The sequence below is a fragment of the Excalfactoria chinensis genome, chromosome 2 (assembly GCF_039878825.1).
Source record: "Excalfactoria chinensis isolate bCotChi1 chromosome 2, bCotChi1.hap2, whole genome shotgun sequence".
Classification (NCBI taxonomy): Eukaryota; Metazoa; Chordata; class Aves; order Galliformes; family Phasianidae; genus Excalfactoria; species Excalfactoria chinensis.
In genome coordinates, this window is record NC_092826.1 from 80,424,168 (window position 1) to 80,447,046 (window position 22,879).

Below are 22,879 nucleotides of genomic sequence, written 5' to 3' on the forward strand. Positions count from 1 at the left end.
GACTTTGAGCCAGGCTGGGAATGCAGTTGTATCAATCTCAACCTGTTCTGACTTGCTAATTCTGCGTAGCAAGTAGTTGCTTAAATATCTGTGAATGCACCATAATTATTCAGAAATGGTACCTCCCCCCCACTTTCTGGATGAGTAGATGTGTATCTTACCTCTCACACATGCGTGCAACTGGACTTTATTCACAGCAAAGCAGAATTTTATTCTAGGATAAAAATACAAAATGCTTTGTGTGCATGTAGATGTATCACGTATCTATGTTTAGGTATCATGTATTGGCGGCTGCATGGCGCTGGTTAACTTTGCAGACTGAAAAAGGGTTTCTGGGCTGTCATGTGAACGTAACCACAGGTGCATGCGGGTAGTCCCGGCACAGCTGAATAATAATGCTCACGTCGCCCTAATGATGCTGCCTGCCACCCTGCTGCGAGGCTGGCTCTGCTTTGCCTCATTACACAAGGGAATAAGCCGGTCTAGATGGCCCAGAAGGCTGCCCAGAGGATGCCGAAGGCACGTCAGTGTGGCCTCGTGGGATGCATCAATTCCCAAGGGTGCTGAGGGGAATGCTGCTGCATGGGGAGGCTGGCGGGGCCCTGCTAGCCCTGATAGACAGGGAGCTCACAAGCGCTGGGGCCTCTGTGGGGATAACGAGCTGTGCCACTGCGCCGCGAGATTGCAGGCCGGTGAGCACTTGCTGGAGCATCTCCTGCTTGCAGGCGTGCGGCTAAAATGAGTCAGTCCTTCCTGAGCTGATCCTCCCTGGGACCTGCTTGCCCCACCCGGCTCTTTTTCGACTGAATGGCTTGTGTTGCAAGGGCTCCCTCCCTTAGCACTGCAGCTGGTCCCTCACCGCACGTTAGCGTTCACTGCTGGTTAGGAGTCGATTGCTTGGTGGTACTTGAAATCTGTTTTGAGTTATAAGAAGGCATTTCCCAAATGGTTGAGCTTTCAGTATTGGCGTGTCTTTTGGTTTGCTCCGAAGTGTGCATGCATGTCTGAGGGCTTTTGGGGTCATTTTTGTTGTTTTGAAGATAAAAATAGCGAAGGAGCCAAGAAGAGAAGACAAACAGAAACTCATCCAAGTACAAATCAGGTCTGATTTGCAAAATTACCTGAGTCTTTCTGGTTCCTGTGATTACGGCTGGCAAGAGCTGAGTGAATCGCTCTCTTAAGTGGCTGCTGTTTGTAATTAGCACTGGAAATTCATTGTCGATACAGATTCTCTACATGTTTTAACAAACAAACAACTGACTAAACTTTCTAACCCAAGGGTATAATGTTACTGTACTTTTGACTTAAGTTCCAGTCATGTTCACGAGACACAAAGGAGGGGGTTAGCAGCAGTTTATTAAGTGATTGCTCCTAGAAATGCTGCTGCTTTGCTTTCTGTTTGCTTAGGATTTATTCCTCATGTATGTCAAATGGCAGGAGCCTTGAAGAGGAGTTCCTGTGTTTTCCTACATTTCTAGACCGTTTGGGCTGAAGTGAGATTTGTTAAGCAGAACAAAACCACACTGACAAAGGTGGCATGGCACAGATATGGCTCAGAAGAGACATCGGTGCAGTTTTGAAGTCGTATCTTCTCTTCCTCTCTGACCCTGAGGAACATCGCAGTCCAGTTTCCAACCTGCTTGAGTGCATCCTGCACTCTTGTTGATTCTGATACAGTGGCACAAAATTGAAGCTTAGACAAAAGATATATATAAGTATTTAAACAAATATAATTGCTCATCTGTTTAAATATAAGTATGCTATTTACTGGATATTACTGAATATACGTTGTTGTGATTCTTCAGAAAGTGTTTACTGTTACTTGAAATTAGCGAAGTAAGTGAAAGATCTCAGGGAAGGTAACAACGGAAGAGGTCAGGCAATTATATCAGCTAAACTGTACTTTGGGCATCTGACCAGTTCAGTCCCTCCCAGGCTGGCTTGGTGTATTTGAGCAACTCTTTACTCTGGGAGGAAAAAAAAAGTATTGTATTTTAAATAAAAAACAGTACTATATTTTACTTAAGGTAAAGCATAGAAGGCGTTGGTTTTTACCTCCAGTCTCTGAGTGGTTGGATGTGTCTTTAGATAAGCATCAGATGTGTGAGAATCATCCTCTAGATTCTGATACCAGACTGCTCAAAAGTCACGAGGGAGATGAGGAACCGCAGTGTGCAACAGCGTGTAGGGTACATCTAGTGGTAAAGTGGAGAAACTTAGAATAATATGTGGGATATGAAACCAGAACCTGAACTTGATACTGTCAGATGATCGCTCTGGGCTGATAATGCCCAGATTCATTGGCCTCCCCACTGCGTTTTCACAGGAGTGGAGATGTGAGGGAGGAGGAGGGTGTTTATACATGCACTGGATCCTGTGTTCAAGAATTAATCTTGATTTAGATGCTGGGACTTTCCCAACCGGGCCCCACTGAAATTGCTTGCTGCTCCCCTCTGGACACGCTACTCCTTCTAATCAGACCTACCTGGCATAAACCTCTTGACTGAAAGCCAGCAGCGCTTGTGCTGCCGTGGTTAGAAGGGAGAGGCTTTAACTGCGGTCCCCGCTCATGGGCTGCACATCCACCCTTTTGTTCCACACCTTCCTTTTCCCTGGGCCTCTGAGGGAGGCAGGCCCTTTCTTTAGGGATGTGGAGCACATCAGCAGCCTTGAAAACTTGGGGTGCAGTGATGGTGTGGTTTTTCTCCCTGGCGACTGAGGTGAGGGATTCCCACACATGCTGTGGGATGCTTCCTTCCTAGGAGCCAGAGAGGTGCTGATGGGGTTATGTGCATGCAAAGCAGGAGCTCCTGGTTTCATTCGTAATTCAGCAGGACCTGAAGCTGGGAGCAGCTGCGTTGTGCAGTTGCCTCTTTCAGGATGCTTTGACTCCTCATTCTAGCCTTGAGCCAGCCAGTCAAAACCTTCCCACGTTCTGGTTTTGGCATCGGAGCCGTGGGCTGCCCTGTTTTGAGTCTTCCAGAAGGCTTATATGATCAACATGCAAATCCCCTCTGCGTTAAGAAAATACAGCAGCCCTTTTTGGAGATGCAGTAAAGATTGGGATGTGACCAATAGAAACTGCCTATTGGTTCAGTAGGGCACATGCTCTTTTTTTTCCCCCTCGCTGTGAGTCACCTCCCTTAGGCGCTGATCCAACACCACCCGAGGGGGAAAAAAAGGAGTAAGGCACTCGAGCTGTGCATGTGTTTGTTTTCACAGAAGTCTCTTCTCCAGTGAAAAGCACTGAAGTATTCACTTGTCATTGTTCTGGTCCAATATTCACCCTTCCAAAGTCGTGCTTTTTTTGCATTGCAGTGTTGGGACAGAAGGTTTTTCAGCCCGTTTGCTTTTTCAGAAGCTAGGGGAATTCTGGTGCGACTGTCATCTTACTCATCCCGTTCACATGACATCAGAGGGAAGAAGAAAGTTGTGGCACAAGAGGGGAAGCGGAAGGTGATTCTCGCAGGGAGGATGAAATGAAACGCAATGAAGCGGTTGAAAAATATGATTATTCTGGGCAGGCTGACTGGCACTCAGTCATAGCAAAGTTGGATCCTCTTGGCTCACCTGTGAAATTCCTTTTGTGAGGGGGAGGGAACGGATTATGAGAACTTTTTCACATACAGCTGTGCTGTGAGAAGCAGAGCGTGTAGCGAGTTATCTGCATTTTTTGCATAGCAGTTCTTAAAACGTGAAGAGTTCAGTTCAGAGGTGAATCAGACCTTGTTTGGAAAAGATTTAATTTTCTCTTGCAGTTTCAGGGTTATTCTTTGCTGATTTTTCTGGCTCTGTGTCTGGACTCATTCTAAACAGAGTTCCACCACTTCCTCTGAGGTAGTATCTATTGAGTCAAGGTAGTGGTTGCATCAGTGCCTTGGCAGGTGATACTTTAATGCAGGTCTGTGGCTGGATGTGAACATTTCCATGCATGTCCTTACTTTGCATTCCATTCTCACTTAAAGTGTTGAGTGTTGATCTTTTTTCCCCCCTAGATTTGATGAATGTTGCATCATTTTCCTTTATCACTGCAGATGCTGAAAGCCAGGCTGACTTACAAGCGTGGCTGTCGTATTCAAAGTATGCCAGTGTTGTCGGGCCAAAATATGTTGTTATAGTCACAATGGGAAAATAACTTCTAAGCACAGCTTTGTTCCTGTTCTTGTGTCTTGGCAGGCTAAACAGTGAAGTTGAGCATTTTTGGTGTTAGATTTAAGATCCAATCAAGGCAAACTCTTCTAAAGGAGGATAAGGGATAAGGCAGCACAAATACTTCCATTACTTCCCACCTTTAGTTTTAGTCAGGAACCTTTTAAAGTAAAAGGAGTCTTGGTGAAGGGAGTGTTCCACAGGATGGTTATGGATGTGACTTGGCATCTGCTGCAGTTCTACCCAAGTTGGGTGATAAATGTTTTCTTGAGGCAGAATGACATCCATGTTACAAAGTAAAAGAGAGAGATGAAGATTGTGTCTATCCTTTGTACTGCTTGGTTTTATCTTCCTGCTTATCTTGGGTCGTAGCTCTAGTAATCTTTTTCCTCTCCACCCTTGACTTGATGTAGTGAAACTTGCTTAACCTGTCAAAGGAATAAACCTGCTCAGTGTAACGTGGGCAGGTTGTGACTCTCCTCGAGAACTCTGGAACCTGCTAATTTAGCTTCAGATTTTTCTCTTCCTTAATGACTGCATGCACAGAACTATCGTGGTGTCTGTGATATCTGACCTACACAGTAAAAGTCAAAGGTGCAGTCAGGGTGTCTTCCTGTTTATAGCTCAATAGCTCAGGCTGCTTCCTTTCAAATATGCAAAACCAAAACATGAAGGGATTACCACATTCCTTGCTGTGGGTATGGATTTTGCTCGTGCTTTCCGGGCATGGCAAAAGTATGCATGGGTATGCAGGAAGGAAAACTGCAGGCTGAGGGCAGCTGATGGCTTCAACACCGGGTGTAGCTAAGCGCAGTCACTGCACTGCTGCACCCAGGTTAACAAGCCCTGCCGTATTAGTAGTCATTTTATTGCAGACGTGGCTGGACTGCTTTTGGGACTTGCAGGAGCCAGCGTGTTTGCATGTATTGTGTTGAGGCAGGCAGAGGTGCCAGGCTGGACTTGCAGTTATCTGTAATTACCGACAGTTTCTCCTGTCGTACAGACACTGTGGATATGCCATTGCACCCCTCTCCCGTAGGTGCAGCTCCATCAAAGCAGGCAGAGCTAAGCAGATGGGCGAAGAGCAGGGGAAAATAACTTAGCCCTAAGGAAGCTATTTTCAATGGGTATCTACTAACAGGAATTCTCTCTGACACAGAGGAGACTTGAAAATAGAAACAAAAAGTCCCACACTTTATGTATAGCAGTATTTTTGTTGTCGTTTGTTTGTTTTCTGGCTGAATGGGATTTAGCTTGATTGCTTTCATTCTTTCCCTCTCTGAAAGTAACCGGCCAACTCATACTGGCTAGATACCAGCCAAACTGCCAGCAGGATAAGCACACAGACCGTGAGTCTGTCTGCCTCTCTCTGCGGTGGGAGGACAGACAGGCACATGCAAGAGGAAGATTTAATCAAAACTGGAAAGCAATCTTTACCAAAAAGGAGATGTATTAAAGAAGATAAGAAAAAAAGGGGGCATCAAACTGCCTTTCAGGTCTTGTTTAGCCTCCAGAACTGGATACTGCCTTGTTGGCCTTTTGTTTCCCATTGCTTTTCAAGTTTATCTGCAACCATTGTAGGCAGTGCTCTCTTAACCAGCCTGCTGGGAGCATCTGCATGCAGATGCACTCTTCTTCTTGAGCCTCCCACAGTGTAAGCAGCCCACAGCATCCGTCTCTTGTTTTATGTGTCCCGTTGAGAGTTACCTGGGAGCTGAATTTGATTCCCCAAAATCCTGGGGGTAGGTGAACAGTACAGGCACTAGCTGAACAGCCATTTTTGATCTTGCAGCAGTTCTGCTGTGTTTGGGGCCTCGAATGGAGGCTGTTTCTGCATAACGCCCTCAGGAAGCCGGCTGTAGTTTGAGACAGTAATGTGGTTGCCTTTTCTTAAAAGATTTAGGGATTGTGAAAGTATTGTGCTGGGAGACATTCATCTGGCAGCCTCTGCCCGTGGGTCACTTTGGTCCAGTGTGTTATCTTGCTGCATCACGCCCTTGGCATCCAAAACTAAAATTGACTTTATGTCATAACACCCAAGCAGCTGCGAGGACATGTAAGACTCATCTGGATTACAACATTCTCTCGTGTTTGAACATGATGGTTTGCAGTCAAGTGAAATGGTACCGTCCTGAGCTGGTGTGGCTTCTGAAGGAGCGTGCCTAGATGCCATTAACACAGTCTGCCTTGTGCTGCTTTGAAGTCAGTCAGGTGCACAAAAGTTGCTTCTCTCCTGCACTCCCAAGTAAAAAAATTCCATTGCATATTGGAATGAAGGAATCTAAGTTTGATTTCTGTCAGCAGCACTTGACTACTATCAATTTGAAGCAAAAAGCTCTACATCTGGTTTTTCAAAAGTACGAGTTAAGCGTTGAGTACTCAGAAAATGAAAGGTGAATTTAATGTGTCATCTAACTGGAGTGAACTGGGTGGGAGCATCTTGGTTGCACATGTAGCAAACTGGGGGGCAAGTGGGCCAAGCGTATGGACGATCGTGAGATTGCTTCCGCAGCCATTTTATTCTTTGGGTTTACATGCTGCACCAAAGAACCAAAGCAATACACTAGGTGTCTCAGTCACTCTGCTGGGGGTTTGGATTTGAGAACATCCTGCAGCGATGATACTTGTAACCTGGAGCAATATAAGCAGGCTTTGTGGAGCCTTGTTTTCCTCTCTCCAGTGTCACTGTGACAATAAGTAGTCGTTGTCCTGGGTTTGGGGGTTTAGGAAGATATTTTAGCAGTTCAGAGTTTCATAAGCCATACTTGTTGCAGCTTTGCAGCTGTTACCAGTCTCATTTCGACTTCACATGTGCAGTTGAAATTTGAAGGGCCTGGGGGTAATGGGGGATGGATGCAGGTGCAGGCAATAGTGAGGCAATGGCCCACAGTCCCACACACTCGTGAGTGGGACGTGTCCTGGCCATATTTCAGGGCAGTCAGGAGTGCAGTTCAGTTCATGGGATCTCTGCTGGGATCACTGAAAGGCAAAGCTTGGAACTGATGTTGGCATTAGGATTGGTGTGGACTTCCCAACCCGGTTTGCCTACTGATGGTGTCTTCTTCCCCCTCCTGCTCAGGCACATGAAGATTCATGAGAAGGATCCAAACAGCACAGCGAGTACAACTCCCCCATCTCCTCTGAAGCGCAAGCGATTGTCTTCGAAGCGGAAGTTCAGTCAAGATGCTGAGATGGACAGAGAGACACCTGCAAAAAAGGTTTGTTACCAGGCATGAAGCAAAAGGCTTTCCTGACTGCCTCCTATGCTTTTGGACGTTGTGCTCGTGCAGTCAGCACAGGAATATTAACATTTGGTCTCGTTAACGGCCCTATATGATTTAAGATACCTCTTTTTTTCCTCTGCAGCCAACAGTGTTGTCTGAAATAAAAAATAATAAAAATAATAAAAATGCATTTCTGATTTCAGAGATTGAAGGAATTATTGTTATTCTTTCTTGTTTATACTTCTCCTTTTGCATGCTGATTACATATATGCCTATTGGTTGCATATATTAGCTAATGTTGGATGAGAAGACGACAAACTATTCTTTCACTACTGCTCTTTTTTCCCCCATTTTATTTCCTGTTTAATTTATAGTATTCTTGCAGGGTGGCAATTTGAACTTCAAAAAACGTGTTTACTTAAGAAACAACTTAAGTGCATTTTTGTTATGACTGGAGAAAAAAAAAAATCTATAGTATGTTTCCCTTTTGCAGTAGCATAATCCTGCATTATTTGAGTTGCAAGAGCAACCAGAAAATATTTATGTGAAGGCTAGACATTTCCATTAGGGTTTTGTTTATGAAATATTTTATTGCATTTCAGTCATTTATCCAGAACGTGTGGTGGCTGCCAAAATTGACTCGACCCTTTTTACTTAGTCTCTAAATGGCAAACTAGTAGCAGCCCCAAGTAGCTCAGTATCCTTGTTTCCATGCATGCTTTTCCTCCCTGTAATCAGAAGAGGGCTATAGAAAACATGCAGAAGTTCATTGCTTTTCCATGGACCACTTGAGTTAGCAGTTGGCAGTATTTCAGTGGCATAAATAATTTAGGCTGACAGCTCGCCCAGCTCTCTGAAGGAGGAGGAATGCTGGTTCAGTGGTATATAAACATACGGGCTTATGAGTTGTTCAGATTGCAGTTTCTCATTAGAACTGATGTATCTGTGATTTAGCTGTGGGCTTCATCTCTTGTTGAGCCTCCTTTCTGCCACGCGTATTCTCACATGCGCTGCCTCTCACACTCTCTGTGTTGCCAGAATGATCAATTTCTGGTCACCTCTGGCAATGCTGCAGATGGAAGTCACTTTTGGCTTTGCTTTTAAGAGGAGGACTTTGAGTTGCGTGTTTGGTTTGTTGCTTGAAAACCAGTCTAGTGAGGTTTGTTTTTTTTTTCCCTTTCTCTGTAGGTTGTCGAGGATGGTCAGTATGGTGAAGGGGATAGGAAAGAAGATGACGCTTACCATTGTCCTGTATGTTTCAAAGACTTTTTTTGCAAGTATGCGCTGGAGTCCCACATGGAGACACATCCAGATAACTCACTGAGGTAAGAAGTGGGCTTGAGAGCATTTCTGGTCACCAGATGGTCTCAGAGAGCCTGCCGGGGAGGGGAGAAAAACCCAGCATCGTTCAGACCTGTGCGCTGTTAACTGAGCTCCATTCTGATTTTGAACTGGTTGTGAATTTTTCTGCCTCATCTTTTGTCACCAGGGTGGTAAAATGGCAAAAGGTCAGCACTGCAAAATTTTAATAAGTTAAACCAGAGATGGTTGAAGCAGGGAGCAAAGCTAGATAAATCCATTCAGGTACCAGCACATGAGGTTCTTCTGCCTGAGGTTTTGCTGTTTGTCGTGGCAGTGAGTGAAGATAGATGAGTTTCTTGTTCCAAACCTCCTGCAAAGTTTGTTATGCTTTTCTGCCTATTGAGGTTAGGGAATGTTTTGGGTTTTGGCTTAAATCAGCATCTCCTAACAAGGAAAAATTAGCTATTAATTGTTTGGGAAGGTGCTTGGCTTTGTGTTTTGATTCAAATAATTACTCCTGAGATTTCTGGTACTTTTGTCTTTCTTTTTTTTTCCTTTTCTTTTTAATAGAAGAAAAGTAGAGCCAGATAACATGAAGATGCCAAAGAGATATCCCAAGTCTAGTTTAAACACGTAGAAAAGCTGCTATTTTACAAAAGCAGGCTATCCATGTGCAAAAACTTGTCAGCATTTCAGGCTTATTTAGGACATAGGACTCTCAAATGATCTTTTCAGAAGGTTGCAGAATTTGACATTTCGTAGTGTTAACATTCTTTCTGGAAGACATTGTCTTAATAGAATGGGATGGAGCAGAACTGGGGTTTGTTATTTATTTGTTTATTTCATTAGAAAACATTGGTGAATGTGTCTACAACCTTTGTTGTTGTCATTGTAATGAATGTGGAGGGGATTTGGAAAGCTCTTTTTTAAACTTAGCCCAGCAAATAGCAGTTACTTAATTGGAGTTTGCTGCTTCTGAGGTAAATCAAGTAAATTCTCATTACAGAGCAATATTGAAACAGGTGGTCTCTATCCTCACCAAAAGACCTCTAGATAACTTTGCCATACACCTCACACTTTCTCTAAAGTGTCTGTGTTGCTAGGCTTGACCTGATATTAGCCTCACTTCAGAGTTTCTGCGAAGATACAGCATCTTTGCTAGGCTATATGCTGTGAAGCTGAGTGGACAGAAAGGTTCTCTGGCTTTGGTTGATGGATAAAGACAATTTAATGGACACCCTCCTAACCTGGCAGCTTTGCGGTCTGTTGCTGCAAAGCAGAAGGGCACTGTGCAAGCAGCCTCTTCATGTATCTCTCTCTTCATGTAGCTTTTTCCTTAGGATTGGCAGACTTGCTTCTGGGTAACATTCTCCTGACATGGATTTTGCTACCCATAATTGTTTTGAGCAACGCAGGCTGAAATGTGTCCCTGAATTAAAGACATGATTGTCATGCTCTGTAGGCACGGTAGTGCTGGGTCTTTATGTAGTGCTGGGTCTTTATGGGCTCGTCTAGACAATGGCAAAGGGGGCTTTGTTAAATGTTTGCTTTAGCAATTTAAGGACATGTCAGTAGAGATAGGGTAAGACAAGGAAGCCATGGTTCTCCCTGGTCAGCTAACACATTCAAATGCAACTTACCTTACCTATCTGGCATAAAATACACCTTTTGTCGAGTCAGATGTCACTGTCTGCTTGGCCCAACCTAGCAGAAAATCCTCTGGTAAGCAGAGCGGTCTGGGCTGCTGTTCAGGTGACTGTTTCATCAAGTCAAGATAAGTTAAAGTCCTAGGCAGGCAGGGGCTGCAATACCCTGGTTCCTAGAGTTTTGCAGGACTGTTTACAGGATTCAACAAGATGGGCCAATTGTGGTGTGCAGTTTTCAGCCCTGAATCAACATGACTGAAATGATTCCTTTTGTGAGACACGGAGGTGTCTTTTTAAGTGAAGGGTGATAGAGTAATAGGGCAGGAGGCGTGTATGTATGGGTGTGTTTGTGGCAGGGGAGCAAACTGCAAAGTGTTAGAAGGCATTCATCAAATCCCAGTGTTTCCTTATTGTAGAAGACTAAGAGGAAGAACTCTATTTAAACAAAGTTCAAACAAACTAAAAAGGAGAGCAGCTGTGCTACGAGCAAAGGGCAGGGAGCAGAACACATTCAGTCTCTTTTTATTGCCAGCACCGTAAAATTCGAGTCACTTGATCAGGACTTCTGTGCAGCAGGTATCAGATGTTGTGCATCCTCAGGCCCCAAATGCTCTGGCAGTTGGTTTGCAGCTACTGCTGTGGGCAACCCTGCACGGACTGTTTTGTCACAACCAAGAAATAAGCGATACTCTGTCAGCCTCAACATGCCTTTCTTTGTAAACCGTGTGGCAAACAGGCTGTGTTAGTACTGTTGGGTAAGTACAGCCTCTCTGTCCCCCAGCATCTGCCTGTCATGTCCCTCCATTAAGGAAGTGCAGAGGTGGGGCTTTGTGGCAGCCCCCGGGTCTGCCTGGGAGCAGCTCATTCACAGGGTGGGCCTTTGCCCTTCCAGATACTGTCAGATGAGCAACTTGAAGTCTCAGGGTTAGCTGTTCAAAGCCGGATGAAAAGCCTTGTCCTCCCTAGGAGCACTTTTTCATGCAGAGCCACGAGCTGGGAGCACCTCATTGTTTACTTGCAGCAAAATAAACAATGCTTAATCCACCGATTGTGTGAGAGAGGCTCCTGCTTGGGAGAGTCTCTCCCGGTTATATAAAATCCCAGATCGGACACCTTTGTCTTCTAATTATGGTAAGAACTGTCCTGCTGCGGGGAGCCAGAATAGAGCCCTTTGTCCCACCGCAGTGGGCTGTGGCCTTTTGCATCCTGCACGCATCACCCCCCGGCCAGCCCCTGTCCCTTTGAAGCCTCAGGACCTGCACCCTAATTAGTGACAGGAACTGGTCCCAGAGAGGCCGGCTGCCTGCTGACTGCACCCCCATTGCCTATAGGAGGGGGCACTGCCATGCTTTCTGCCCCCTGCCCCCTCCTCCCCATCCCTCTCCTAGTGCCTCCCTACCTGGATTATTTAAAGCCGGCAGCCATTTCCCTGCAGCCAGGACTTTGAGACACCATCTATTTTGAAGGGGGGGGAGGAGGGGGGCTATATCTGAACGCTGATATAATTAGTAGAGTGCTGAAATGCTGTGCAGCCCATTGGGAAAATAAGAAACCTCGCAGAGGAGAGTAACTCCTCTGGAAACTTTTGTGGCTGAGGGTTGCTGTCAGGCATGGTAACACGCTTCTAAAGGTCGCCTGACAGGCAGCTCTGAGCAGCAGCAGCAGCCCAGGCTGAGGAGATGGGAGGATTTCCTGAGGAGAAGCCTCTCGAGGCGCTCTGTGAGGTTTCCCTTCTTTCCTTTGGCAAGTACAATGGAACGGGCTTAAAGTAAAACGTGTGGCTTTTCAAAAAGTACATGCAGTGTAAAATTCCTCTGTTGGGTTTCTCTGTAACTAGAGCATACCCTTTTTATTTTCTCTCCCTCTCCTCCAGGAGGCTTTCTACAGTACTCTCTGTACCAACAGTTAAGGCTTTTTAGTTTCTCCTTTCTCCCAGCAGCAGGGAGACGTTTATTGTGCTTCTTGTGGCCCTGCATCTTTTGGAGGAGAGGAGGAAGGAGGTGGTGATAATGTGGCAGCTACCACCTTTCCTAGAGGCATGTTTCAGCATTAGTTCTCAGCAGGGACAGCTTGTACGGTTTGAAACGTGGTAAAAGCCATGAGTGCAACATGCACTTTTTTGATCACGTTTGGTTCAGTGTGTCACTGCTTTCAGTTACAGGATTTGTTGTTTTTTTTTCCTAAGTGTTTTTATAGGAGCTGAATAGATAGTAGGAAAAACAAAAAGGCATGACAGGGTGTGAAATGCACTTGTCTCCCTCAGGCCCTGAACTGACCTAGAGACACCAGTACCTGTAGATGCCTGTGTCCGTGAATGGATTCAGGCTAGATGGAAGTTTTCTGACCTTTTAGAATGCATGTCCAAACAGTGATATAATATATGAAGCTTTGTAACTTGCCAAATCCCAGGCATTTTTTCACTAGGACAGCAAAAGCAGTTCTCTTGCCCCAGGATAACGTGCTTCTGTAAAACTTCCAAGAAGCCAAAGAAAGAAAGAAAACTAAGAGCCATTCACTGTCTACCTTGTTCTTCAAATCAACTTGGCCAGGTTTTGCTGGATCTTGTAAGGTCACGAGGGCTAGAGGTTGAGCGCCATCATGGAAAGCTGTTGTTTTGAACAGCTAGATCAGTAAAAGACACAGCAACAGAAATGCTCAGGACCTGGAACGAAAAATGTCAGGACACCCTGACCATTGGTGTTTGTTGTCATCCACCTCCAGTTTTGCCAGGGTAACCTGAGCTTGTGTTTCTGAAAAAGCTCCCGGGAAGGAAATGCTGCCGTTGTGTCTTGGTGTTACATGGCTTCACTCACAAGGAAAGCATGCAGTTTAAATGCTGTAAGAATGAGCCCCTGGACTCTATGGGTGAACTGTTTCGCAGTTTGTGGTTCAGTCAGACTGCTCACCCCCCTCTGCCAACACTACCATTCTTCAGTGCACAGCGTCGAGTAGTGAGATGCTGCAGGGTACCTAGACCTTCAGCTCTGTGTTAGTCACTTCAGCTAATGCACGTGAGTAGTATATGTTAAGCTAAGTCAAAACCAAGTGCATTTTGAGTCAAAATTATTCCAGCTACTTAAAATACTACATTTCTTGCCCGGTTACTGCTTTTCACAAAGGTTTTCTATATTGGTTTTGAGGAGATAAAATAACTAGGAAAACAAAATAGTTAACGTTTAAGTTTACTGAGCTTATTTCAGTCGTTACCACCAGTAGAAAAGACTACTGCAAGAGAAAGTTGTGTGCAGAGCAGCGGTGTGACTGAGTGAAAGTACATTGTACAGGATGTAAAAGAAAAAGAAAAGCCAACACCAGAAAAAGCCCCTTAAGTTTCATTCCCGTTTCTGCCAATGCCTACTTAAGCAACTTGAGGAATTTACTTTCTCTCCTTATATAGTAAGGAATAATCCTGCTGACTTAATTTTTTTGTGAAGCATGCTGCTTTCTACACATGGTCAGCATTTTGTAGGGAGAGGGTGTTACAGACGTTGCAAAATTGAAAGAGTGAATGTGTTTGAAAAGCAAATGTTGTATGCTATTGTAGCATTGTGAACTGTTGTACTGCTTTTCTGTAAGGGCCGTTGGAGTGCACATAGATAAGCCTTCTTTCTTGTCAGAGCTTCAAAATGGGAAACTTGTCTTCTGGTATAGTAGATGATGCTGAGGTTGTTGTATCCTACATGACTGTTGAGTATGGGGAGAGAGAGAAGGCACTCCAGCTCAGGCATGCTCGTGGACTCTTTGACCTTTGGTTTTGGCACGCTCTAGCCCTGATGCTTCCCTTCTTAGCCATTGCTCTAGGGTCATCTGCTAGAGTTACGAAGTACTGACAGAGTAACTTCTACCAAACTTCTTGCAACCAAAGGCAGAGGTGCACAAGGGTCAGTTAGTTGAATGGCAGCTCCGATTGGGCCGACTCCCCTGTTCTGTGTGCTCAGCTGCTTTCTTGGTGTTTGGCTAATACAAACTGGGAGCTGAATCCTCATCACAGTTGGTAGCATGTTCAGTGTAGGAGCAATTCCATGAGCCAGCTCCGGGACCAAAAATATTCTGTGGTACAATACAGCTCAATGCCCATAAGGCAAAGGAGATGGCATGCAAGAAAGCTGGATTGCATCTTTTACTAAGCCAATAAAATAGGGAAGTAAAATCAGTGGGCTGAGCATCTGTCTCTATGCTGACTTGCAAAAGCAAACCAGAACTGCATTTTAAGTACTTTCTGAAGTTTCTGTTCGGAAAAGAGAGATGGAAAAGATCAGAAGAGCGGCTCAAATCAACTGCATCGTAGATCTGGTCAGCTCACACCAGGGGGCTCGTTGTACGAGAAGGCTGGGAGTCAGGAGCAGGCGGGTAAAAATACCAGATAGTGAATGGACACAGGGAGTGAGGCTCTCACGCGGAGCTGTGTGGCGTGTCACATGGCACTGAATATCTTAGCTCGGGTACCGAAATAGAAAGTGGGTAAAATGCAAAGCCCGACTGCAGAGGAAAGCTTCTCGTAAAAGGGAATACAGGAGGGAACGAGGGCTCAGCCAAAATGGGTTATTAGCATGCCTGTCTGATCCTGGTGTCCAGGGTGTGTTTATACACGCGCTCTGTCAAAGTACTGGCTGCTGCTGCTTGTGTTAACAGCCATGTCTGCGTGCTGAGCATAGCTTACCTGTGAATGCAGATAAGGGCAAGTGTGTTCCATCCAGATCGGGCTGCACCTATTTGTGTACTCTTCTGTCATCAGTAGATGGCTGTAGGATAGATGTGTGCCTGTAGATGTGTTTCTTCTCATATTGCTAGGTGAAAGGCATTCATTTTCTTTTTCTTTTTTCAAGAAAACTTGATATGCATTCGTAGGTCTTTTTCTTCGTTTGTTTTTGAGAAATGCATTAGCAGGCAGGAAGAACATCCCTTTTCTTTCCCCCCAAAAGAATACCAGAAGACCCATTTGAGTTTGTGTGTGCAAATAACTTTTATTCTGGATGCTTTGAAGCCTGGAATTTTGGTCGCTGCAAAGGACTGCACTGTTCAGGCTTCCTTTTTCCAGGTACACCTGCCCTGTTTGTGTGCCTTTCATTGTTCTGTATGTTGATCTTCAGCTCTCACTCTGTGATTCTGTCCAGCTACTTTCTTGACACTTACGGTTTTAAAGCTCTCGCCTTTATTAAATGGAAAGGTCATTATGAAAAATGAACTGCTTTATGCAAGGGACTGTGGGCCGTCTCCAATTTCCCTTTATTTATTCTTAGTTTTATGCTTATCCCGTTGAAATAGATGGTAGAGCGAGCTCCTCTTCTGCTGGGGCTGAGGTATTAAAATGCAGCACTGTTGAGTTGTTACTAGTGCATGCAGTTTGATACGGTGTCAGGAAAAGGTGAGCTCTTTTCTGGTTTTCATTGCTTGAAAACGAAGGAAGTGGAAAAAAGCAAAGCTGCAGGTGGAGGTTTGTGCCAAGAATTGCTTGTGCCATTAAGCCATGTGTTGGTCAGCTTCACTCGAGGTGCTCTGACAGCAGGAGTTATAGCACACCAGGACTGGTGCTGGCTCTGCAGCGCACTGACACATTTCTGAAGCACAACAGCAACCCTGGCTTGTATCGACCTTGCATGCTACTTTCCTCTCCTGGACCAAAGCGTGGCTGCAGGAATGCACATGGCATTGTGCATCTCCCTATAAATAGAAGGTTTGGTGGGGCAGCTTCAACCTTGGCTACAGCTGAGGATGACAGAGAAGGCACACTGGTGACAAAGTGGGACCCTTGGTGGGGAGGCAGGAGAGAGGAAAAGCTACAGTCCCACTGAAGCTGTGGTCCCCTGTGCATCTCCCCAGCCTCCCTGTATACTATGCAGTCTCAGTGCAGACCCTCGGCAGAGTCTGGGCTCCAGGAATGTTTGCCTCTGTTTACTGCTGGCAGAAAGAGGAGGTGCTCAATTAGGGGGAGATGGGAAAGAGCAGAACACAACCATTGCAGTGTGGTGCCCAGGGGACCTGCAGGGATCCCGAGGGAAGGCAGGAGCAGTGCCTGCACTACTGCTGCTTTTCCATCACTCATCTGCAGCAAGTGGGGGAGATAAGTGCAGCTGTTGGATGTTATTTCCCAGGGCCCCGGCTGTGGAGGCCAGAAAGGGTTTTTCATCCAAAAAGAGATGAGTATCTGGTCTTGGGCGGGGTTACACGGGAGCAGAAACCAATTTGCTCTCTGTCATCTCCCTCCCTTTGCCTTGCCCCAAACAAAGTGAGAGAGAGATTGAGAAATCCTTTCCTGGAGGGGAATGCTCCTGCAACTTGCTAGTTTTGCTTCAGAGGAGGGTGAAAGTCCTTCTGTTTCAAATGATCTTTTCTCCATCCCCTCCTTCTTGTTCTTTGCATGTAAATGGGGTTGAGGCTGAGGGGGCTGTTCCCATCCAGGGAGCAGAGAGAAGTCAGCTGGAGGGAGTGCTGATCTGCCTGAGGGGAGAAGGGCTCTTCAGAGGGACCTGGATAGACTGGATTGATGGGCCAAGGCAAACTGTATGAGTTTCAATAGGGCCCAGTGTTGGGTCCTGCGCTTCAGTCACAACAACCCCAGGAAACCCTACAGGCTTGGGGAGGAGTGGCTGCAAAGCTGCCTGATGGAAAGGGACTTGGTGTGCTGATGGGCAGTCAGCTGAACATGAGCCAGCAGTGTGCCCAGGTAGCCAAGGAGGCCAGTGGCATCCTGGCTCGTATCAGGAACAGTGTGGTGAGCAGGACTAGGGAAGGAATCCTGCCCCTGTTGGCACTGGTGAGGCCCCACCTCAAGTACTGTGTTCAGTTTTGGGCACCTCAGTACAGAAAAGACACTGAGGTGCTGGAGCAGGTCCAGAGAAGGGCAACAAGGCTTGTGAAGGGCTTGGAGAATATGCCCTGTGGGGAGAGACTGAAGGAACTGGGGCTGTTTAGTCTGGAGAAAAGGAGGCTGAGGGGAGACCTAATTGCTCTCTTCCAGTATCTGAAAGGTGCTTACATCGGGAGTGGGGCTGGTCTCTTCTCACTGGTGACAGGTGACAGGACAAGGAGAAATGGCCTCAAGTTGTGCCAGGGTAAGTTTAGGTTGGATATCAGGAAACGCTTCTTTACAGAAAGGGTTGTTAAGCACTGGAATAGGCTCCCCAGGGAGGTGGTTGAGTCACCATCCCTGAATGTGCTTAAAAACCATTTGGATGTGGTGCTCAGGGATGTGATTTAGCAGAGGCTTGTTAGAGTTAGGGTAGGATGGTTAGGCTGTGGTTGGACTCGATGATCTTTAAGGTCTTTTCCAATCTGAATGATTCTATGATTCTATTTATAAACAGTGATGAGATCCCCTCTCAGCCTTCTCTTCTCCAGGCTGAACAGCCCCAGGTCTCTCAGCCTTTCTTTATAAGGGAGATGCTCCAGACCCCTCATCATCTTTGTACTGGACCCTCTCAAAAAATATCCCATCTTTCTTGGTCTGAGGAGCCCAGAACTGGACACAGTACTCCAGATGTGGCCTCACGAGGGCAAAGTCAAAGGGGAGGATTACCTCCCTTGACCTGCTGGCCACGCTCTATTTAATATATCCCAGGATACCATTGACCTTCTTGGCCACAAGAGCACACTGCTGGCTCATGGTCAACCTGTTGTCCACCAGGACACCCAGGTCCTCCTCCTCAGAGCTCCTTAGTAATAATTCAACAAACTCACCTGGTGTGATAGGTGGACTGAGCTGTAAGGTCAGCCTGGGCTTTGTACTGTCATTGCATGAATATGTTAGGGTTCTGCTTTTGTATTTTAGCAGTTCTGTTTTCTCACCCACTTGCTTTGTGTACCTCTGCCAGCAAACCGAAGCGCTAGTGCTGAACTGGCTTTATACAGATATGAGTGACTCCATTACATAAAGATTACTGAGAAAGCTGCTCAGTGTAAAGCAGTCTTAAGTTGCTAACAGCAGTTTTTCCATTTTTGCTTACAGTGAATTTCTTTTTAGAACGAAATGGCCTTTTTCTCTCTGTTCTATAATCATATTTACAGAAAAAAATGGAGAGCAGCGGCCAGGACTAGCAACCATATGATAACAGCAGCTTTTATTTGCTGCATCTGGAAACTTACCTTGCAAGCGCGGTGCTTTTATCTGTGCTCAGGTGTTGAGATATTGCTCTGCGTGTTCTGCTCAGAATCTGTTCCCATCTCTGCTCTCTGCAGTCACATCATCCCTGTTTGACTTGGCACTACGCTGGGACAGACTTGTGAAACTTTAAGGAGAGAGGGTTTGTTTTGTTTTGTCTTTAAGCTCATCACAAGCAAAGTGTTACCACATGGCTCAGCTGCCTTATTTGATATGCTGGTCTTTTTGGACTTTCTAGATTAATATTGCATTTTTAAAAAGGAATTTAAGCAAGATGAAAAGATGTTCGTATTACGTGACTTTCCTTTCCCTTTTGTTTCTTACTGTGTTTCTGAATGTAAAAGCATTGTAAATATTGCCATTGCTTAGAGATGGAAAATAGTACTGATGTCAAAAAGGGCAAATCAGTTTCCTTAAGAAAAAGACAGGGCTGCCAGCTAATGCCTTTGCGCATGGCACCATGCTCCATTTTATATTAACACACATTAGTCAGCACCACACAGTGACTGCCTTAACTAGTATTGAAGCTCCATAGCCCTGAGTTTTCCTTGGAGGTGGCACACATCTGTATCTACATCAGCCGCTCTCATTGTATTCAAACTCAAAAAACCTGGGTTCCCTTAGTGCTTGAGATGCTGGGAAGGTAATTTAATAACACACAGGAGAAAAAACATGTGTGAATGGGCTGTGTCTTGAAAGCTGCAGCCCCGCTGGAGGCGCTGAGCTGAGGCAGTGCATTGATGTTCCCTGACAGGTTCCCTGACAGGCTTGACTTACCCAGGTGTTTCTTTATTCAACCAGGAGCTTGGGTTTGACCAAATGGGAGAAGAGTGTAATCCTTTTCCAGGTTTTTGTTATTGCTTGAGAAAAACGCTGGAGATTGCTTAATTCTGTGCATCATAAAAGAGAGAAGGGACATAACGCCTTTTATTAGAAGTAGGAGTTGTGTTTTAGGGGAGGAGGGAGGGAGGTTCCTTTTGCATGAAAACACCATTTTTACATTGCAGATTTTCACTCTCCTGGGGCATAACAGTTGGTACAGGTGTACCATGAAGGACTTTTCACACGGGTCTGCCCTGAAAGGTTTTGTTTCAAGCACAGCTTTTGGTAGGAGTCCCAAATAAACCAGTGCTTAAAATCAGTCCATCACACAACTGATGGATGTGAGAGGGTGGAGGAGTGTGAGACATATGAGGCACTGGCATGGGCTGCCCAGAGGAGCTGTGGGTGCCTCATTCCTGGAGGCATTCAAGGCCAGATTGGATGGGGCTCTGGGCTGCCTGAGCTGGTGGTGTTCCAGCCCCCTGGCAGGAGGCTGGAACTGAATGGGCTTTATGATTCCTTCTAACCCAAACCATGCTATGGTTCTATGACTTGCCTAACCCAAATCCCAGGAGTACAGCTGCAGACCCTGGCTCTCCTTGTGGCCTTGCAGCCCTGTCAGCAGTGGCTTTCTCTGCCCTGTCAAACATGAGAATTCACAGCCATTGGGAGGTCAGGCACACAGGGGACTCCCAGAGCTGCCTCAGGGCAATGGAGGAGAGGGTGAGGATCTGCATGCTTTCAAAGAGCAGCTGGGCCTGCAAGCCCTCGCTGTCCATGTGCTGAGATACCAGGAGGAGTGTGCCAGAAGCACTGCTGGCTTTCACACCAGGCTTTTTCATCGCCTCTATAAGAACATTTGTTTCTGTATCTTGCCAGTTCTGGAGCTGACTGTTGTAAGCCTGTAATGCCCTCCTTCCCCCAGTGGTTTTGGTGGGTTGAGTGTTTTTGTTTTCACCCAAGATGAAAGCTATGCATCACGGATAGGTGCTGCCAAGTGAGCTGGAAGAGTGCCGCAAATCCTGACGCCGGAGGAGCGCTATGCATCGGCATTCCCTCACTCCACCGGGGCCGGTTGTCACATTTAGCAGATCTCTTTAAGTAAACACTCGCTTTGTAAATGGCCGCCGTTCCCTATTTAATGGAATGCCAGCGTTATGCTGGCAATCATTATAAAGGTAGGATGCAAGTGAATTGACAGGGGAGATAAAACAGATTAAACCTCCAGTGCATAATATTTATGCCTCAGCCTTTTGGGTACCATGATAACACAGGCAGTGGTACATATACTTCACACTTGTTTCTTTCACCACTCAGAGACTACGAGTCCAATTGTTCTGTGAGTCACTTGGTTATCTCTTCATTTTCAGGGAATAAAAGAGGTCTGTGGAAGTTTATGTAGTGATAATAAGCACAACAATGGGAGTTTGTTAGGGACAGGACAGGGAGGGGGTTGTTTCAGGATTTTGTCAGAAGTCATTTCTAATTGCAGGATGTTTTTTTAATGAGTAGGCACACGTCCTTTTCCTCGATGGGAGGGCAAAGACAGCATGGGGAGATGTGAAGAACTCCGAGCTCAAATAACGCTCACAACAACAGTCTGCTTCACATTCTCTGCTAGTAGCTTCTGCAAAACCTGCGGTTACAAGCTGGAACCATTTTGAGTGAAACTGTGTGTCACTTGTTGGATTCAGAGTGGATATAATCTGTCATAGTGCAGAGCTCAAACACCGGGTACTTAAAAGGCGATAACATTGTTGACATGTTGGCCAAATGTTGCTGTGTATTCCTTACCACCTGTAGCATAGCTGCATTTCCAGCACCTTTTGATTGTCTTAACGCTAGTTTGCTGTACATAAGAAACTTATGATTGCCCGGATTTGGGAATAGAACTGAAATAAAACAAATCGTAGCCCCAAGTAGTGGCTCAGAAAATATGTTGCTTCTGCATTTTTCAGAAGGCACGCTGGCTGTGAAGGAGGCATTCTGAAGTGTCAGAACGTCAGAAGTGTTGAGCCTGTTTCAGATCTTCCTCCTGACCTTTTCCCCTCCAAGGAGCAGCCTTTTTTCTTTTAAAGAGAGTATATTTCTCATAACAGCTCTGAGAAGAATCAGTGGAAGTTTATGGAAAAGCAGTGCAGTATAAACATTGGGAGGAAAATTCATACGCAGGTGTTTGAGTGGTGGGCAGTAGCATGTCTTAAGTTGTGGTTAAATACGTGTCATCTGTACATTTGCAGCTGTGTGTTACATAGCTCTGATTTAACCTTGGTCACCGGTGTTTTTTATTTTCTCAATAAATCGTTATTTTAGTAGCACTTTTTAGTAAAGAATCGGGAAAATAAAACTGTATGAAACCATTGAAGTACTTGGACGATGGGAAGGTTGTCAGAAATCTGCAATCTCAGCTTCTGCTACCAGTCGGCTCACGTGTGACATTCATTTGCTGTATTCTTTGAACTCCTGGTGAACTTAACCACCAGAAACTGGTAGAAAGTGTCTGTGATTGAAATGGCCTTTCTGTGGTGATAGATTTTTGACGTGCCATGACTTCGTTCTGCATTTAGCAGATTCTTAGTATCATGGGGTGAGGGGAAGGAGGCTGGCCTAATGTGAGAAGAATGCTAGTCCTCATGCTGACAGCAGTCAATAAGTCATTGTTATTTTATTCTTTCCCTTTCCAGGTGTGACATCTGTTGTATTACCTTTCGTACTCATCGGGGCTTACTGCGCCATAATGCAGTTATCCATAAGCAGCTTCCCAGAGATCCCACTGGAAAGCCTTTCATTCAGAACAACCCTTCAATTCCAGCAGGCTTCCACGACTTGGGATTCACAGACTTCTCCTGTAGGAAGTTCCCCCGCATTTCTCAGGTACGCTTTGTTCTTAGGAGCTTAAGGTACCATCTGATGTAACGTGTGCCTTCTGAATGTATTGAAAGATTTGATCTGCCGGAGGCAAGGCATAGGATACTCTGTGGAGCCCACATTACTACTGTCTGAATAGGATTCAGACACTTCCCTTTACTTTTCATCGTTCTCCTTCTCCCTTTCCCTATCCCTTTCCATTTCTTTTCCCTTTTGCAAAGAACATTTGGCCTTCCTTTTTTTTGTTTAAAGTGTTCCAATGGTGTGAAGATATATAAAGTTATTTTAAACAAACGCTTTGGCAGTATTAGATCCATGCCCCTCCCTCCCAGCCTTCCTCAAACAATTCCACATCTAATGCTACCTGGGTAGCATGTAAATATTTAAATACAGCGTTTGGATTCACAATTGTTTTCAGGTATAAAATCTATTTGTGATTTTAATATTTTTCTTGGAAGAGTAAATGTAATCAGACTCCCTAATCAGAAGACTGACTGGTTTTGCCTCTGCATTTCATTAATTTGATTTTGAGGGATGTTATTCTTGGTTGGTTTTTTTTGTTGTTTACCCTTCTTTTTTATCTTGTAGTTCTTTGTAGTAAAAGAGCTGAAGGAGGTGGTCTTACTGCCCATCTTACTGAAGTTAGCTGGGTAGTCCTCTGAGCCTCCTGTCCTGTCAGTGAACAGAGAAAGGTTTCTGGAATGGTGGATTAGGGAGGAAAAGTATTTTAGAGCCTGAATAACCCTCTGAAGAAATTTGCCTCTATACAA

At 45.4% G+C, this 22,879-nt stretch overlaps 1 protein-coding gene across 4 annotated transcripts in view; it reads left to right on the forward strand.

Moving 5' to 3' along the window:
- The window catches only part of RREB1 (ras responsive element binding protein 1), a 117,031-nt gene that overhangs the window by 71,680 nt on the left and 22,472 nt on the right, over positions 1-22,879 (forward strand). For all 4 annotated transcript variants that reach the window (XM_072329096.1, XM_072329099.1, XM_072329098.1 and 1 more), the window contains exons 6-8: positions 7,229-7,367; positions 8,562-8,698; positions 21,926-22,115. In XM_072329096.1, coding sequence (XP_072185197.1) covers positions 7,229-7,367; positions 8,562-8,698; positions 21,926-22,115 — 466 coding nt within the window. The remainder of the gene's footprint in view (positions 1-7,228; positions 7,368-8,561; positions 8,699-21,925; positions 22,116-22,879) is intronic.